Source organism: Schistocerca cancellata, chromosome 7 (genome assembly GCF_023864275.1).
Source record: "Schistocerca cancellata isolate TAMUIC-IGC-003103 chromosome 7, iqSchCanc2.1, whole genome shotgun sequence".
NCBI lineage: Eukaryota > Metazoa > Arthropoda > Insecta > Orthoptera > Acrididae > Schistocerca > Schistocerca cancellata.
Window position 1 is genome coordinate 79014325 of NC_064632.1, and position 21226 is coordinate 79035550.

Sequence of the window (21226 nt, forward strand, 5' to 3'; positions counted from 1 at the left end):
TGCTAATAGTCTCAACCTCAGTTTTATAAAGATACAACATATCGAGTTCAGCACATTTAGGTTACTACACCAATGATAAGTGTAACACGTGGTGAGAAAATAATGTTCAGGGTGGAAACAGAAGATTCGAAGCTGTCCACATTGATGACAATTTAAAATGAAAAAAAAAAAAAAAACTTTTGGAACTTTCAAAAGAACTTAGTTTAGCCACAATTTGCACTTGAAGTCATTGCACTTCATTCAGTAATGCCATATGGAACGATGTTCTGGGGTAACTCGTCGTTAAGAAGAAAGTCTTGATTACTCAAAAATATGCTGTAAGAATGTCACTACACAAACCACGATCATCTTGTAAACATCTGTGTAAGGATTTGGACATTCTGACTACTGCTTCGCAGTATATTTATTCCCTCATGTAGTCTGTTGTACATACTCGTTTACAGTTGAAAAGGAACAATGTAAATAATTACGATATCAGAAGGAAAAATGACAGTCATTACTCCACGTTAAGGTTGTCTTTAGCACAAATAGGGGTGCACAATGCTTCAACGAAAATTTTTGATCACTTACCTAGTATATAAATTGTATGACAGAAAGCAAGTCAAAACTTGAAAACTAGCTGACAAAATTTCTGGTAGAAAACTCTATCTATTCTGCAGTAGAATTTCTATTGTAATCCGTAAAAGGTGTTTAGAAGGTATTACTAACTCATATCTGCATATTTAAAAAAATTACAGAGTTATGATTTTTACAGCAAGCAACCATGTTTACAAATTAATTTGCGAAGAGAATGTAAAAAATACTCATTGCACATCATTACGATTTATCGCACAAAACGATCCATGGAATATGGAAATAACTAACTAACTAACTGGTCGTACGCGTCGGTTTATATACGGCCAAGTTAGTGCCTAGTCTGCGTTTAAGTGACTTATGTATGGATCCTGAAATTCTGGAAACTAATCAGAGGAGGAACTCGGGATTTGAAAAGGCTGCTACGGAACACTGCATTTACATGCTACTTCATTATATCAGTGATCCGTGCGACAACGCCTATTCCAGGCATTGCTTGACGTGGAAACAAATCTCGAGAGACTTTAGTATGATGGAGACTGCAATATCCCTCATTTCCCAAATGGAGCACTAAGTAAAGCAGTGGTTTATTTAGAAGTAGGCGTTACTAAATGTGAATACATAGGTGAATGACAACTTACAAGAGCACATCGATGAACGTTACTCACAATACCCACGGTGTACCTATATTTCATTTTGTGATTTAAACACCACAAACCAACTAAATCTCAATTCAGTAGTAGCTTATCTGCAGGCATATTCCTGGGATAAGTTAAGACACAGTATATTTCATTTATTACGTGCAGAACTTGGAACTTTGTCTAAGATAACTGCCAAGATGCCTGAATAGCTCGGTAGATGCTGTCGTCAGCGGCTGCTTCGGTGATAGGTTCGAATCCTGCCTCGGGCATGGATATGTGTGATGTCCTTAGGTTAGTTAGGTTTAAGTAGTTCCAAGTCTATGGGACTGATGACCTCAGATGTTAAGGTCCATAGTGCTTAGAGCCATTAATGCAAATGCTGTAGTCAGTTCGAACCCCAGGATAAGAAATGGCGTTGACGCTGGAGACAATGTACGAAACAGCAGCAAAAACTGGGCAGCAAGTTTCACACAGCAAGAAGCTGTCGTAATTCCACAGTCAACTTAAACTTATGGATTCAGGAAAATATCTTATCTGAATAAACACAAATGATTAGGTGAAGTTATTGAACCGAATTTACTGAAACCAGACGCCAACAAAGAAAGAATTGGAAAGCTACAAAAGTGTATTAAATGTGTATCAAGAAAACCATAATAATGAAATTATAACACACTTGTCAAACCAAAATTACTTTACACTCTTGAAGACACGTTAATTGGTGGTAGATGTCAAACACTGGAAAGCTGAGAACAATAACTGCAGACAAAGTTTTTGTAAAGAAATGTGAAAGTGAAATTTAAATGAAGAAGATATCAAATAAAATCTATCAGCGTCTGAAAAATATTACATATTCAAAAAGAAAAGCGACTGCAATTGTACAGTCACTAATATCATCAAGCATAGATCTTATGTGTGTTAATGAAGAATCGAAACAGTTGCTGCTGTTGTTATGGTCTTCAGTCGCAATACTGGTCTGATGCAGCATCCCATGCTACTCTACCCTGTACATGGCTGTTCACTTTTGAATAACTACTACAAACAACATGAATCTGGATCTACTTGCTGTATTCATCTCTTGGTCTCTCTCTAGAATTATTACTCCACACACTTCGATACAATACTAAATTGTGATGCCTGAGGTCTCAGAACGTGTTCTGTCAACCTATTCTTTCTTCTATCCTTTCTTCTTTTCTCCCCCATTTCTGTTCGGTTCCTCCTCATTAGTTACGTGATATACTCGTCTAACATTAAACATTCTTCTATGGCACGCATTAAAAGCTTATATTCTCTTCTTATCTAATCTGTTTATCGACCATGTTTCACTTTCATACATGACTACACTCCATAAAAATGCTTTCAGAAAAGCCTGACACTTAGTTCTGGATCCAATGTTAAAAATTTCTCTTCTTTCGAAAGGCTTATCTTGACGTTGCCAGTCTACATTTTATATCCTTTCTACTTTGGACATCATTAATTATTTTACTGCCCAGATAACAAAACTCATCTGCTACTTTAAACATCTCATTTCTTAATCTATTTCTCTATCCCACCTTCACTTGATTTCATTCACCTATATTCCATTATCCTTATATTGTTTTTGTTGATGTTCATCTTGTATCCCCTCTTCAAGGCACTGAACATTTCGTTCAACTGCTCATCTAGGTCCTTTGCTGTCTTTGAGAGAATTTCTATATCATCGGCAAAACTTCAAGTTTCTATATCTTCTAACTGCGCTTTAATTCCTACTCGAAATTTTTCTTTGAATGCTGTACTGTTCCTTCAATGTACAGACACAATAACATCGAGGACAGTCTAAAAGGCTGTTTCACTCTCTTCTGAACTACTGCTTCCGTTTCTGTAGAAGGTGTAAGTAGCTTTTCGCTTCCTGCATTTTATACCTGTTACCTTCATAATTTCAAAGAGAGTATTCCAGTCAAAATTGTCAAAAGCATTCTCTGAGTCTACAAATCCCATACGCGTAGGTTTTCTTTCTCTAACCTACCTCCGTCGATCGTAGGGTCAGTATTGGTCGCATGTTCTTACATTTTTCGAAAATCGAAACTGATATGTGGATGGTTTAACTCCAGTTTCTCTTTTCTTGTATAGAGAACTAACGTTAGTATTTTGAAGTCATGACTTTTCAAAATGATACACTGATGAGCAGAAGTAACTGGTACACCTGCCAAATATACTGTAGAGCCCGCGTGACCACGCTGAAGTGCCGCAACACGAAGTAGCATGGACTCGGCTACTGTCTGAAGTAGTGCTGGGGCAAACTGACACCATGACACCTGCAGGGCTCTCCATAAATCCATAAGAATACGAGGGTATGGAGATCTTTTCTGAACAGTACGTTGCAAGGTGACCCAGATATGCTCAATAACGTTCATGTCTTGGAAGTCTGGTGGCCAGGGGAAGTGTTTCAACTCAGAAGAGTGTTCCTGGAGCCACTCCGTAGCAATTCTGGACGTGTGAAGTGTCGCATTGTCCTGTTGGAATTGCTCAAGTCTGTCGGAATGCATAATGGGCATGAATGGATTCAGGTGAACTGACAGGATTCTTACATACGTGTCACCGGTCAGAATCGTATCTAAACGTACCAGGGGTTCCATATCACTCCAACCGCACACGCCCCACACAATTATCGATTCCTCCACCAGGGTGAACAGTCCTCTGGTGACATGCAGGATTCATGGATATCCATACACGTCCATCCACTCGATACAATTTGAAACGAGTCTCGTCGAACCAGTCAACATGTTTCCAGTCAACGGCGGTCCAGTGTCGGTGGTCACGTGCCCAGGAGAGGCATAACGCTTTGTGTTGTGCAGTCATCAGGGGCACACGAGTGGGCTTTCGGCTCCGAAAACACCTGTCGATGATGTTTCGTTGAATGGTTCGCACGCTGACGCTTGTTGACGGCCCAGCACTGAAATATACATCAATTTGCGGTTGAGTTTCCCTTGTGTCACTTTAAACGGTTCTCTTCCGTCGTCGATGGCCCCGTTCTTGAAGAATCTTTTTCCAGCAGCAGCGATGTTGGAAATTTGATGCTTAACCGGATTCCTGATATTCACGGCACATTCGTGAAAAGGCCGAACGGGAAAATCCCCACTTCATAACTAACTCGGTGATGCTGTGTCCTATCGCTATGGCGCTGACTACAGCACCACGTTCAAACTCACCTAAATCTTGATAATATGCATTATAGCAGCAGTAACCCGTATAGAATGCGTCAGACACTTGCCGTCTTATGGAGGCGCTGCCGACCGCAGCGCCGTCTATTTACATATCTCAGTATTTGAATACGCATGCCTATATCAGTTTCTTGGGCGTTTCAGTGTAGTTTGGTAATTTCAAGGCAGACAGCAACTGCTTTCTTTGCAAATGGAATTATTATATTCTTCTTGATGTTTGTAGGTGTTTCGCCTGTCTCATACATCTTGTATACCAGATGGAAGAGCTTTGTCATGGCTCGTGCTCCCAAAGCTATAAGTAGTTCTGACGTAATGTCGCCTTCTCTGGGGGTCTTGTTTCGACTTAGCTCCTACAGTGCTCTGCCATATGCTTCTCGCAGTATCATGTCTCCCATTTCATCTTCATCTACGTTCTCTTTTGTTTCCACTACATTGCCTGCAAGTTCATCTCCCTTGCACAGACCCTCTAGAGACTCTTTTCATCTTTCAGCTTTTGCGTTTTTGCGTAGGACTGGTTTCCCATCTGAGCTCTTGATGTTCATACAGGTGCTTCTCTTTTCTCCAAAGGACTCTGTAATGTTTCCAAAGGTTCTATCTATCTTTTCCATCGTGATATATACTTATAAATCCTTACATTTGTCCTCTAGCCATCCCTGTTTAACCATTTTGCTCCTCCTGCCAATCTCATTTTTTAGATATTTGTCATCCGTTTGGCATACATAATTTACTGCATTTTTACGTTTTCTACTATCATCAATTAAATTCAATATCTTCTGTGTTATCCATGAATTTCTACTCGACTTATTCTTTTTGAATATTTGATCCTCTAGTGCCTTCTCTATTTCATCTCTCCAAAGCTAACTTTTCGTCTTCTACTGTATTCCTTTCCTCTGTTTTTGTCAATCGTTGCTGAATGCTCCCTCCGAAACTATCAGCAACCTCTGATTCTTTCAACTTATCCTCTCCCTATCTCCTTAATTTCCTAATTTTTTGCAATTTCTTCAGTTTTTGTCTCATAATAAATAAATAGTGGTCAGAGTCCACGTCTGCTCCTCTAAATGTATTACAATTTAAAACCTCATTAGTGAATCTCTGTCTTACCATTATATCATCAATCCGAAATATTCTTGTGTCTCTGGTCTCTTCCACGTACACATCCGTCTTTCATGATTCCTAAATCAGGTGTTACGAATATTTAAATTGTGCCCTGCGCAGAATTCTATCTGTCGCCTTCCTCTTTCGTTCCTTTCGCCAAGTCCATACTTAACTACACTTTTTCCCTCTCTTCCTATTCCTAATTTGGAATTCCAGTCACTCATCACTATCATTTTTCACCTCATTTAACTATGTTCATAATTTCTGTAATCTAATCATGCATTTCCTCAATCTCTTCATCATTTGCGGAGCTAGTTGGTATACAAACTTGTGCTGCTGTGGTGAGTGTCGGCTTCATGTCTATCTTGTCTACAGTAATGCATTCACTGTGATATTCGTAGTATCTTACTCACATTCCTTTTTTCTTATTTATTATTAAACCTACATCTGCATTACCGCTATTTGATTTTGTACTTATAAACCTGTATTCACCTGACCAGAAGTGCTGTTCCATCTGACACAAAACTTCACGAGTTGCCACGATGTCTAACTGCAACCTACCCATTTCCCTTTCTAAATTTTCTAATCGACTTGCCCAAATAAAGTATCTATCATTCCACCCTCTGATCTGTAGAATGTCACTTTTTCTTCTCCTGATGACGACATTGCCCTGATCAGCCACGATCCAGAGATCCAAATATGGGACTATTTTACCTCTGGAATATTTTACCCAAGTGGATGCCAACATCACGTAATCATACAGTAGAGCTGCATGCCGTTGGAAAAAATTCCGGTTGTAGTTTCCGCTTACTTTCAGCTGTTCGCAGTACCAGCACAGCAAGGCCATTGGTTAATGTTACAAGGCGAGATTAGTCAATCATCCAGACTGGTACCCCTGCAACTACTGAGAAAGCTGTTGCTCCTTTTCAGGAACCGTATATTTGTCTGACCTCTTAACAGTTACCCTCTGTTACAGCTGCACTTACAGTACAGCAAATGAAATGAAGGTCTAAGTTATGTGATAGAGGACTTAGGGTCTTTATGTAAGGACGTTACAGAAGAGGACAATCTAGGTATAGTGGGTGGGGCAGGAAACAGTTTGGACAGGGATGGAGCATGTGATATAGGTGTTGACCTGGAAAAGATAGCTTCCATGACTTGTGGCACCAACGTACACTTTGTGGAGCTGTTCCAGCGTCATGATCGACCACACCTTGGAGCAGTGAGGCGAATCAATGTGGGGTTAGGGATGGCTCCGAGGGCAGCCAACTTTGCTTACGTTTCTCTGGCGTCTGTCAGGGCTATCAACAGATAGGGCTTCACTAGGATAGCCTACACCTAAACAGGACTGGGAAGGGAATATTGGTACAGATGACTCATGAAACTATAGGGGGTGGATCTGAGGCCAAACATGGTGAAATACCTGTTGTCCAGGGTAGGAAAAGTAAGTCTTTTTTGGGATAAATCCAGATAACAGGTTCTCCTGCGTAAATTTTAAAAAATACTGAAACAATCACTCATAAGGCCGATTTTAGCATTCCGAATATCACACATACCAGATGGCACAAAGAAAAACAAACAACTGGAAAGAGTAACATGGGACATTTCACAGAATTAACAATCCTCCACCAAAACATGTAATTAATAAAAAAAATACAACTATTAGAAGTTGAGCTCCAGTCTTTGAATGGCACACTAGTTTGTGTTACTGAGCACTGGTCTATAGCACAGAAATCCAACATGTAGTACAGGGTCCGGCATAAAAAAACTCCCCGATTACAAAGTAACGTGCAGCGGACAGTAGAAGGAGCAGAGTGGTGGGGGGCGCGTCGTTAAGTAGCTGCCTACGTGCCGTTTTCAGTGTACGCCATGGCGTGGTCTGGTGAACATCGTGCCTTCGTAGTGGAAGATTTTATTCAAAATGGCGAATCGCCTATTAATACTCAACGTGCTTTTCGCGTTCGATTTGCGCTCGGACGACGGGAGCCTGTTCCCGAAAAGAAAACAATTTATTCTTGGGTTGCTAACTTTCGTGAGACAGGTTCCGCATTAAAAAGGAAACCACCTGGACGACCACGGACTGCAACAGGCCCCGGAAATGTTGATGCAGTTAGAGCCTCAGTTCAACAATCTCCTCGACGATCCGCTAAAAAGCATGCGGCAGCATTACGGATATCTGATCGAAGTGTGAGAAGAATCTTGCATCGAGATCTTAAAATGCATCCTTACAAACTTTTAACTACGCAGGAACTGAGTGAACGAGACTGTGCTGTCCGTGTAAGTTTGTGCCAAGACCTTCTTCGGAACATTCGTCCCAACGATATTGTGATTTTTTTCTGATGAAGCACACTTTCACCTTGCCGGAACAGTGAACAGCCAAAATTGCAGGTACTGGTGTGAACACAATCCCCAAGAACTTCATCAACGACCACTTCATAGCCCTAAAGTAACAGTATGGTGTGCTGTTTACAATTCCGGAGTGATCGGTCCTTACTTTTTCGAAGAAAATGACAGGAATTTAACCGTCAACAGTGAACGCTATTGTGCCATGCTCCGCGACTTTCTCCAACCGCAACTAAGGGAGCTTTTTGGTAAAATAGAGAACGTGTGGTTCCAGCAAGATGGTGCTACAGCCCACACAGCGCGGCAGTCACTGGCATTGGTGAAGGAAATGTTTCCTGGACATGTGATCTCGTTGCGTGGAGACATTGGCTGGCCCCCACGATCGCCGGACTTAACGCCCTGTGATTTCTTTCTTTGGGGCTATTTAAAAGCAAAAGTTTATGAACAACGTCCACAATCTTTACGAGCCCTGAAAGAAGCAATTACACAAGAGGTTGAAGCTATTCCACCTGAAATGACTCAAAGAGTAATGAATAACTTCAGGGAAAGACTCAATCAGTGTGTCGACAGTGCAGGAAGCCATTTAAGGGATGTTTTATTTAAAAAGTAAGACCATAAGAGTATTTTCTAAAATGGCATAATATGTACTTTTATTTAGTATAAATAAAATTGTTCTACCTTATTTGGTTTTGTTTTTATTAGCTTTCCTTAAAGGGCAGGTTTTTCTGCCAGACCTTGTATTATCATTGTATGAAAGGGCAAACTTTTACTGCAGAACTGCTCCAAGGTGTAGAGGATCATGCGTTTATATCAGAAAAGGAACACAATTCAAATTAAGACTTGACCTCAGTACAGTAAGTGAAGACAAACACTTTGAAATATCAGCTACTGAATTAACAGGGCTTGATAACACCAAGAAATTAATCATTTTGTGTTTGTGTGTAGATCTGCCTGTGGTAGTGTGGACAATTTTTTCAATAAATTAACAGAAGTTAAAGTCTCAAGTACAATTGTCAACATAATTCTGTGTGGGGACATTAACATCAACACTAATATCATAAATGACTCCAGCAGCACCCCCATAAATATCCTTAAAAGTTTTGGGGTGTCCCTATTAGTCAATAGTGCAACAAGGATTGCTACAATGACTGCATCAGTACTTGACCATGTGGCCACAAATATGAACAGGGAAAACGTGATGTAGCTGTAAAAGATATTGGACTATCAGACCACCTCTGCCAAATAACAAGAGTAAAACCAGGCATCGAATCATTCCATAAACTACAGGCCTCCAAACGACAACCATCGGAAATCAAAATAAGAGGTTTTTCAAAAGAACTAGCAAAACAGAACTGGAATAAACTGTATAAGAAAACCAATATGAATATGAAATTCTCCATGTTCTTTAATTTAAACTCTGAAAAGACATTTCGAAAATTATCCATGTCTGTATCAACATCTCAAAAAACATGTGGACAACAGCAGGTATTAAGAAGTCCTCTCTGAACACTTGAATACCTCAGTTCCATGAAATACAGTCACATGGATTCAGAATTCTTAAATTTGTATCATAGAAATAAAAAGATCTATAGGAAGGTTCTGTCTTCTGCAAAAAAGTCATTTAATGGCAAAATAATATATAAGGCATAGAATAAAAGCAAAGAAGTCAGGAATGTTATAAAAAGGAAACGGGGAGAGGCAAACAAAAGCAGAGTAACATATTGCTAAGGGAGTGGGATAAGGTAAAAAATAATCCACAACACTTAGCAAACAAGGTAAATGAGCATTTTTCAACTTTTGTAGAATGTTACAGCAAAAATTCCCCGAAACAAATATAACACCTGTAAATAATGTTCCGCTTAATACAATGATGTTACTTATAATTACAGAGAATGACACCAATAAAACTGTTGAAAAATTAATAAATAAAAAGTCAGTAGGCATAGATGAAGTACCAATGAGTGTACTGAAACAATGCATAGAGATTATAGATGGCCCCTTAACAAATATAATAAATGAATCCATCACATCAGGGACATTTGCAGATCAGTTAAATCAGGCAAGAGTTGTACCTTTGCTTAAGAAAGATAATGCAGAAGACACAGAAAACTACCAGCCCATTTCCCTGCTGTCACCATTCTGATAAATAATAGAAGCAATAATGAAAGACGTATTGATGAATTACCTGAATAACTACAATCTTTTAAGCGAATGACAGTTGGGTTCCTGAACTGGCAGAAATACGGAGTCAGCCATAGTAGAATTCTTAAAAGTTATACTTGATGCTCTTGACAAAGATGATTGTGTCACAGGCATAGTTTTGATCTTTCTAAGGCCTTTGATACAGTCGACTGCAAAATTCTATTAAATTAAAAGTATTAGGAATAAGAGGGGTAGCTAATGATTGGTTCCGATCATACCTAGCAGACAGGGTATAAAGAGTAGGGATAACACATACTTCAAATAGATCTAAACATTTAGTACAACACTTATCAGAATCAAAATACATTAATATAGGTGTTTGGCAAGGTAGCATCCTGGCACCAATACTATTCCTGATATACATCAATGACTTTCCCAATGGTGTTAATCATGGAGAAAAAATTCTCTTTGCTGATGACAGCAGTATTATAGTCACTGAGAAAACAAGAGAACTCCTTGCAGAGAAAGCAAATGAAGCTCTCAATGAAGTTTACAATTGGTCAATAAGCAATAAAGTGACATTGAACATAAACGAAACTAATGCTATGAATTTCAGTTTGAAGAGGGAAAATGACAATGTTAAATTAAATGTAAATAGCACGTCTACAGACTGTATAACCAACGCTAAATTTCCAGGAATGAATACTGGTTCTCAGTTGAAGTGGTGTGAACTCACAAAGGTACTTGTAAAAAGAATGTCATCAGCAAGATATGGTCTTAGAATCCTACCATCATTTTGTAACGTGCAGTGCCTTTTAGTTAGATACTATTCATACACTACTGGTCATTAAAATTGCTACACCAAGAGGAAATGCAGATGATAAATGGGTATTCATTGGACAAATATATTATACTAGAACTGACATATGATTATATTTCCACGCAGTTTGGCTGCATAGATCCTGAGAAATCAGTACCCAGAATAACCACCTCTGGCCGTAATAACGGCCTTGATATGCCTGAGCATTGAGTCAAACAGAGTTTGAATGGCGTGTACGGCTTCAATATGATACCACAGTTCATCAAGAGTAGTGACTGGCGTATTGTGACGAGCCAGCTGCTCGGCCACAGTTGACCAGACGTTTTCAATTGGTGAGAGATCTCTGTCCAGGACAGCAGTCGAACATTTTCTGTATCCAGAAAGGACCGCACAGGACCTGCAACTTACGGTCGTGCATTACCCTGCTGAAATGTGGGGTTTCGCAGGGATCGAATGAAAGGTAGAACCACGGGTCGTAACGCATCTGAAATGTAACGTTCACTGTTCAAAGTGCCGTCAATGCGAACAAGAGGTCACCGAGACGTGTAACCAATGGCATCCCATACCATCACGTTGGGTGATACGCCAGTATGGCCATGACGAATACACGCTTCCAATGTGCGTTCACCGCGATGTCGCCAAACACGGATGCGACCGTCATGATGCTGTAAACAGAACCTGGATTCATCCGAAAAAAATGACGTTTTGCCATTCATGCACCCAGGTTCATTGATTAGGTACACCATCGCAGGTGCTCCTGTCTGTAATGCAGCTTCAAGGGTAACTGCAGCCATGGTCTCCAAGCTGATAGTCCATGCTGCTGCGAACGTCGTCGAACTGTTCGTGCAGATGATTGTTGTCTAGCAAACGTCCCCATCTGTTGACTCAGGGATCGAGACGTGGCTGCACTATCCGTTATAGGCATGCGGGTAATATGCCTGCCATCTCGACTGCTAGTGATACGAGGCCGTTGGGATCCAGCACAGCGTTCCGTATTACCCTCCTGAACCCACCGATTCCATATTCTGCTAACAGTCATTGGATCTCGAAAAACGCGAGCAGCAATGTCGAGATACCATAAATTGGAATCGCGATAGGCTACAATCTGACCTTTTTCAAAGTCGGAAACGTGTTGATACGCATTTCTCCTCCTTACACGAGGCATCACAGCAACGTTTCACCGGGCAACACCGGTCAACTGATGTTTGTGTATGAGAAATCGGTTGGAAACTTTCCTCATGTCAGCACGTTGTAGGTGCCGCCACCGGCGCCAACCTGGTGTGAATGCTCTAAAAAGCTAATCATTTGCATATCACAGCATCGTCTTCCTGTCGGTTAAATTTCGCGTCTGTCGCACGTCATCTTCGTGGTGTAGCAATTTTAATGGCCAGTAGCTTATATACACTTAGTTCTTCACTAGGGCATTCTTTTTTTGGGATCAAATGCACAAAATATGAACGCAATTTTTAAATTCCTGAACAGAGCCGTAAAAATAATAACGAAAATTAGTAGTCGAGCTGATTGTAAAGATCTGTTTAAAACACTGGAGATTTTAATTGCTCTGTGTAAATACATTTACCAGTCCGCTGTAGACACCAAAAATAGCTATGGTAATTAGTACACAGACAGCTTTGCCCCTGACCAGGAAACAAGAGCTAGACTCAACTTACATTTACCAAGAAAAATTAACATAAAACTCAGAACAGCATTTCCTACCAAGTAATAAATCTGTACAATAAATTAACAAAAGAGATTAACGAAATTGCAAAAATACACTTGTTTAAAAAGGCAGCTAAAAAGTACCTGTTAAGCAATGTATTTTATACACAGAAGGATTACTTAGTTAAAACACAGTAGCGGTTTGGTAAAAAAAATGTTATTCAAATATACAATAATCATGATTGTAAAACATCCAACATTCCATACAACACCTTCACACTATGTTTTTTTCCTTCTTTTTTCCTTTTCTAGAGAAATCTACCCCCAAGCTATGCATAGCACAGTACTAACACCTCTTCCTCTTTCTGACCTCAACATCTCACTCATTATAGAGGGACACTGATTCAGTTTTTCGGGATAGCAATGGTAAGTTGTAGTACAGAAAATGGCTCATAGATCACCAGAGTGTGTGTGTTTTTGTGTGTGCAGTGAGTGAAGTGTTATGAAACAATGTGTGTATAGTGTGTGCAGTGACTGATAGTGAGATATGAGTGATAAGTGTGGCATTACATTATTTAATAAGTTATTTGTAAAAAAATGAATTGTAAACCAGGAGAAAATCTAATCATTGCCTCTAACTAGAAGTCTGTAAATGTAAACTGTAGTGAAAATCTCATTCTGTATACTGTAGTACCTTATTTTAAATTGGTCTAAACTTTTAAATAGTTTTACATGTTCTATATCCTTGTAAAAAGATAACTACAGATGAATAAAGCTACTACTACTACTACTATGTGTATCGCTAGACATGGAAGCCTCTCCACCAACGGCAAGGTCAATTTTTTATGATTCATGGTTAGATAACAGAAGTTCATAATACTGTAATGTAAAGACAAAAAAGTTTCTCCCCACAATTACCAGTCACAAATTTACTGACAAGGGAACCTCCCCATCGCACCCCCCTCAGATTTAGTTATAAGTTGGCACAGTGGATAGGCCTTGAAAAAGTGAACACAGATCAATCGAGAAAACAGGAAGAAGTTGTGTGGAACTATGAAAAAATAACCAAAATATACAAACTGAGTAGTCCATGCGCAACATAGGCTAATGTGAACACAGGAGCGCCGTGGTCCCGTGGTTAGCTTGAGCAGCTGCGGAACGAGAAGTCCTTGGTTCAAGTCTTCCCTCGAGTGAAAAGTTTACTTTCTTTCTTTTCGCAAGGTTATGATCTGTCCATTCGTTCATTGACGTCTCTGTTCACTGTAATAAGTTTAGTGTCTGTGTTTTGCGACCGCACCGCAAAACCGTGCGATTAGTAGACGAAAGGACGTGCCTCTCCAATCGGAACCGAAAACATTTGATCTCAAGGTCATAGGTCAACCGATTCCTCCACAGGAAAACACGTCTGATATATTCTATACGACACTGGTGACGGCATGTGCGTCACATGACAACAAGATGTTGTCGACCCACCTAACTTGTACACTTGGCGAATGGGTAAAATGATTCTTCTACCTTGCCCGATTTAGGTTTTCTTGTGGATGTGATAATCACTCCCAAAAAAGTGATGAAAACATAAGAGTTTGTCACATAAACTGCAACAAATGAATGCAACAGTTTCACAGTCGCACAGTTTTCCCTGTGCTCTGTCAGAACTTATGTTTTTAACGTTTTAAAATTTTTACGTGTGTAGACCATCAAATCCTGCATATGTCCAAGGAAATCTGAACATGTCCTGGAATATTGGAGAGCGAATTCGATTATGTGTGAGTGCCTGAACTTTGATAATTGTATGAAAATAAAAAATTAAATTTTCACTCGAGGGAGGACTTGAACCAAGGGCTTCTCGTTCCGCAGCTGCTCACGCTAACCACGGGACCACGGCGCTCCTGTGTTCATACTCGCCATGATGTTGCCTATGTTGCGCATGGACTACTCAGTTTGTATATTTTGCTTATTTTTTCATAGTTCCACACAACTTCTTCCTGTTTTCTCGATTGATCTGTGTTCACTTTTTCAAGGCCTATCCACTGTGCCAGCTTATAACTAAATCTGAGGGGGATGCATGGGGAGGTTCCCTTGTTAGAAGCCCCATCGAGAAACAGTGACAAACAGTATGTGGCACCTGGGGATGAGAAAGACAGAAGGAGGACTCACCTGCTCCCCGTTGATGAACCAGGCGAGCTGTGCAGCCGGCTTGGACCTGCCCGAGGTGCAGTTGACCCTGACGGTGTCGCCCACCTGATAGCGGGGTCGGCCGCCCGTGATCCGAGGACCTTCTTCTGGCAGGGCTGTAGAAGAGCAAGCGTCCGCATTAGACCACACACACAAATAACTTGACGACCTTTCCTCTTGTGAAAGTAGGCACACCAGACACAGAAATTAGTCACCGTCAGGATATGTCATGCCACCGCAACCTTCAGCCTTTTTAACAGCCTCCACCTGGCACACAACAGCTCACGTCTCTTGAGGAGTGCAGTATATGGCTGACACAGGTCATCAATAATTATTCACGGTAGTGGCTGCATCCTTAATAAGGCCTGGGAACCCGCACTTCCAATGGAACATTCCAAAATGTAAATAAACGATCTGAATGAAACTTGGCAGGTATGTAGAGGGGTCAAAATAACGTAACATGTATTGTTTCGTCTTTGCCCAGTTTCACTTTTAAGGGGTAAAACACATCCCAGACGTCTTTGAAATTGTGATATTAAAAAAATGTGTCTGACATAAATGTTGAAATGTAATTAATGTTCCTGAAAACCGTATAATCAGTTTTTATAATAACTTGAAATTTTGGGAAATACCCCAGCACCATAAAACAATTTTGTAAAATGAAACTGCGTGGCATGCTACGTGGTTAGAAGCACCATGTCACTGACTGCACGGCCACTTCCACCGGAGGTTCGCGTCCTCTCCCGGGCATGGGTGCGTATGTTGTTCTTAGCATAAGTTGAAGTAAGTTTAAGTTGTGTGTAAGTCTAGGGACCAATGGCCTCAGCAGTTTGGTCTCTTACGAATTCACACAAACACATTTTCTTTGAAAAATGAAAACTTTTGTTACAACATAAATTAAAATAGCTTTCACACCACATATATCCAGCTAAAATAAAGCTTGTTTCTGAAATACCATTATAGATAAATAAGCTGTACACAATGTGCTAACAAAGTATTCTCAAGATACGTAATTAAAATAGCTAGTCAATTCATATTATTCTAATTATTTGTTTTAGTTAACCTCATATCTTTTAAACAGCTCTTTTCCATTTACAAGCCTAGATTTTCTGTTTTTTTCCGTTAGTTTCCCAATTAATGTATAATACAAATACTAATATAGAATACATATATAATACATAACCCATTTTCATGAGAAAAATCATCACAGCAATGATTATCCATAAATAAATGTTTAAAATATAATGTCTTTTTACACAGTGCACACAAAATGAAAAAATTTTCTTCACATAGTACACATGATGGCAACAATATAAAACAAGGATCAACGGGATTCTCAAATTGTGTTGGATGAGTTTCTAAACATTCTGAATTATAAAAAGCATATTTCATGACAATGGAAAACCTTGGTGAAAAAACTTGATTATGTACCTATTATAACACAATATATTTACAAATGGATGTGTCATGAAAACTTGTTTAATATAATCAAAATATCCACGGGTGTACTGCCGGTCTACAGTGTCCAACGGGCACAATATTTCGGCGATGATACATGTCGCCATCATTAGATGAACTGACGGACTGAGCTCCTGTGAACGTGCCGGCACGGAGATCCATACCCTATGGGTGCTCGGAGGGAACTGGGTTCGGTCGCGGCGGTGGCCGATTTAAATACCCTCCGCCCGCGGTGCGCTCCCTCCGCTGTCCACGCCCCGCGCCAAGGTCGCGCGGTGGAACAGATTGCGACGGCGTCTGAGATGACGTCGGAGTGACGCCTCTGTCCGCCGCGGTCGTCACAACTATACGTTTGCTCGATTTACTCTTGATTAACCCAATCGCTGGTTCCCAAGCCTTGCTAAGATTATAGCCACAGTCACGGTTTATGAGGTCGTCATTGGTGCGAATTTCGATGGCCTCTCTAACAACGCTGTCCCAGTATCTCGACGTCTGTACCAGAATCCTCGTGCGTTCATACTCCATAGCGGATTTTCCGACAAACAATGTTCAGCGACGGCCGACTTGCTCGGATACATCGCATCCGTAATTCCGTGGATTTTGTTAAACGCCTTGATAACCTCAGGTTGGATGAGTCAGATATCATGGTGAGTTTTGACGTCGTTTCCTTGTTGACGAGGGTACCCCTGCGAGTGTCACTAGAAATGATTAGTGAAAAGTTTGACGAAAAGACCGCTGAAGTTTTTAGGCATGTCTTAACTTCCACGTATTTTATTTTTAATGGAGAATACTACGAACAAACGGAGGGAGTCTCCATGGGTAGCTCTCTCTCACCGGTGGTAGCGAAATTGTACATGGAGAACTTTAAGGAGGAAGCCCTGTCGTCATCCGAATGGAAACCTACTTGCTTTTTCCGTTACGTGGACGACACGGTCGTCATCTGGCCACATGGTATGGATAAACTCCTTGACTTCCTTACACATCTAAATTCCATACACCCCAACATCAAATTCACTATGGAGACTGATACGGAGGGTAAATTACCTTTCCTTGATGTCTTGGTCAAGAGAAGGGCTGACGGCACCATAGGTCATAGGGTGTATCGGAAGACAACGCATACTGATCTGTATTGGCGCGCAGACAGCTGCCACCATCCTTCACTGAGGAATGGGGTACTTAAAACTCTAGTACATAGGCCTCGCACTATCTCTGACACAGAGAGTCTACCCCAGGAATTGGAACATCTGAGAACTGTATTTCGAAAAAATGGGTACTCAGAGTGGCAGATTCAACGTGCTCTCCACCCAACCACTACAGCATAACCTGTGGAGATGGATTAAATCACGAGGGAGGAGGTAGGCACTGCGTTTATTCCATATACAGGCGCACCCTCGGGGAAAATCGCCCGCATTTTGAAGAAACACCGGGTCGGAACTGTGTTTTGTCCTCCGAATAAAACTCGTGCACTGGTGGGGAGCGCCAAAGATGACCTCGGTTTGAGGAAGGCCGGCGTGTACCAGATTCCGTGTCAATGTGGCAAGTCGTATATTGGTCAGACGATGCGTACCGTCGAGGATCGATGCCGTGCACACTCGACTGATGTATCCGAGAAAGTCGGCGGTCGTTGAACATTGTTTGTCGGAAAATCACGCTATGGAGTATGAACGCACGAGGATTCTGGTACAGACGTCGAGATACTGGGACAGCGTTGTTAGAGAGGCCATCGAAATTCGCACCAATGACGACCTCATAAACCGTGACTGCGGCTATAATCTTAGCAAGGCTTGGGAACCAGCGATTGGGTTAATCAAGAGTAAATCGAGCAAACGTATAGTTGTGACGACCACGGCGGACAGAGCCATCACTCCGTCGTCATCTCAGACGCCGTCGCAATCTGTTCCACCACGCGACCGTGGCGCGGGGCGCGGACAGCGGAGGGAGCGCGCCGCGGGCGGAGGGTATTTAACCCAGTTCCCCCTGAGCAGCAATAGCGTACGGATCTCCGTGCCGTCACGTTCACAGGAGCTCAGTCCGTCAGTTCACCTGATGATGGCGACATGTATGATCGCCGAAATATTGTTCCCGTTGGACACTGTTGTAGACCGTCAGTACACCCGTGGATATTCCGATTATCAAATACGCCGGTAGAAACTCAAGAATTGTTTAATATATGTTATCATAAAGGTTTTCACTTTTCAAAACTAATTAATGAAGATAGGTTGACTAGTTAAATTTGAATTTATTATATTATACATATATTATATTATACAGTTTTCACGAATGTGAACTATATTTCAACATTTATTTTTATATTAACGTAAAAAATAAATAACTCAAAACAAAAACACATCCCTGAAATGACTCCAGTATCAGGATGTCAACAATAATCTGATATCTACCGCCTCATTTGCAGGAGCTTGGAAAGAATCTACAGTGGAATGACTGTAGGTTGAAACAAGGAATAATGTGCATATCAATGCTTGGAAATACAGTACAAAGCACACAACACTTATGGACCGCTGTAAACCGGAGTACCATAGGCAAAGCACAATAGAAAAAAATCATAAAAATCAGTCAAGACAGACATCTTCGTTTTCAAGAAAACTTCGGTATCTACAAGAATTGTTGCACAGTAAAGAGCTCATTGCCAGACAATTAATGGAAAGCAGCCACCATATAAAACACTAGAAAATCACGTAATAAGAAAGAAAACCACATTATTTTCCCATCCCTCACTCTCTCTCACCCAACTTCCCGCGCCCCTTTCACTTTACCTCGTACTCCTACCACTTTTCCTCCAGACCACTGTCGAATCCACTACTTTGCGTTCAATGTTCAACCATCTACCCCACCTCTTCCCCTCGCCATTTACGTGTTCAAGTCCTACTACTCTTTCATTTCTTTCACATAATAAATAAGTAAATAGTTACCAAAAATAAACGTCACAACACGAATGTGACGAATCGCGGAGAAAGAGAACATTTTTAGGACAAACGGAACACTACAAAACACACGAGACACATTTAGCCAGAAAGCTACAGAAAACATTAGCAGTGCTGCATTGTGATGCGTTTGACATCAAGAACCACATAGTTCTACAAAGCAGTGTGGGATCAGGCATGAATCAACAGTGTCAAACGAAGGAATACCTCAAAAACGTGCAAGCAAACGTAGTTACCTGACGTGAGTGAAATCCAGGCATAAAATAACGTAAGTAGAAGCACCATCTGTTGCAATACCGTCTTTTGATCTAGAAATCAGGTATCTTTCATTACAGCCGACTAACGCTATTTCATTTCAATAAAACGCATTTTCTTGTAGTTCTAAAGATAGGCTTATAATGGCTTCACTGAAAGTGATGTTTCTCTAGCTACGACAACACAAATAAAACATAGGAGGAGGGCGTCCGTGATGTTTGGCTCCGACTCAGAGAACGGGCGTTAGCAAACGTGGACATGAAGCGAGAAATAAAAAATTTTGATATGTGGACGCAAGGGGTTGTGAGAGGACATACTGAACCATATTGGATTTATCTACACTGTGGCACGGATCAAAAGTAGACACATAGCACTCCGGGACGAAGCGATTGTGTTGTCCTCAATATTTCATCTATCATCATCATCATCATCATCATCATCGTCGACGTGCACGTTGCCAAGTGAAATAGAAAAAATTTTACTAGGTGGCCGAACTATCCGAGACGAAACCTTGCTGCCAATTAAACCACACGACCATTTCGTTTCCTTTTTACCGTCAAGATTCATGGTCACAGGTTGTTTTATAGAGGTCGTTATTAATTCGTTAATGGCTGTCGCTAACACATCACATATATGATTAAAAAATTAGTACACACTCTACAAAGTTTTTTTTATTAATTGCTGAGTGTGTACATCATCCATCTAGTAGGGTATTGACTTCTGCGATGACGGCGAGTGCTTCAGGCAGCAGAACTGTAATAGAATAGTTGACATTTTATTGATGGCAACTGCCCATCATTGATGACCCTTCCATGACTATGTTAAAGAGGGGGAAGCCCAAACTGGAAGCAAAATGAAATCTTCTTGCCTTTTATATGCTTGTCAATGTTAGATGCTAGATCCCTACTTCACGTTTTGCTACTGACATACCAAACGTATTACTCTTTCGAGAAAGCAATGTACCCAATGCAGACGCATTTCCTCAGCAGCAGGAATGTTCTCACACACATAAATCTGCGTGAATGCACAGGTCCTCATTCCTAGAGCTGCTCAAATGCTTCAAATATCGTGCCGGAAATTACGATCCTGCCCGTGCGCTGCCCGTAGATTCACGTACAGTGGCATTGGTATTCTGGAAGCACGGTTTCATTCATCTAGTGTCTTGTGCAGGACGGAGGTGCAAATGGCAAATTGATATTGTCTTCATTTATATGTGTCCATCATTACCTTAGTTCCTGATTGGGTTATGAGAATTTTATTTGTATGGCCTCAATTACATCACTTTCTTGGCTCTCGTATGTGTTTCATTATTCAGGAAGCATTAGTAGCGTTTCTAAACGAGGTTTTGAATTCTTTATAGATATGTCGCTACATAATTCAAGCTTTTCGCTGTATAAAATCATACTTATTATTATGTTAGATTCGTACTGTTATTGATTGCTGTGCCACACAACTTCATTTTCAAACACCTGTAAAATAAGAGGTACATGTTGTAATCAACTTCGGCGATATACGTATATTGTCTAGGCCTTTACGGAATCCTGCACTAAACGCGCTGCGGCTTCTAATCAAGAAAAGTGATCTCTCTGAAATAATGAAGAGAAGTAAGATCTTTGGAATGCTTTAGCTCAAGCAAATGTCTCATCGGACAAAAGAGGAAACTGCTCAAAATAACCTAGTCTGAATCAACTCACTTTCATTAGTTTAGCAGACTTTCTGTTTCTTGAATATGAGCCTTTTAAAATTTTTATTACAATCTAGAAAACCCGAAGAAATATTTTTATTAATGTTTATTAAACAGTATCAGTGTAGCAAGTCTTAGACGTGCAGTCATTTGAACCTGAAGTCGGTACCATTAACCCACGAACAGAAAAATAATTTAGGTTTGAGAAAAATTATTTTTACAGAGAAATAGCTACGAGTTGA

General features: G+C 40.6%; 1 protein-coding gene across 1 annotated transcript in view; it reads right to left on the bottom strand.

Moving 5' to 3' along the window:
- Window positions 1–21226, bottom strand: part of LOC126092519 (uncharacterized) — a 224392-nt gene that overhangs the window by 54485 nt on the left and 148681 nt on the right. The window contains exon 3 of the mRNA XM_049908144.1: window positions 14628–14761. Coding sequence (XP_049764101.1) covers window positions 14628–14761 — 134 coding nt within the window. The remainder of the gene's footprint in view (window positions 1–14627; window positions 14762–21226) is intronic.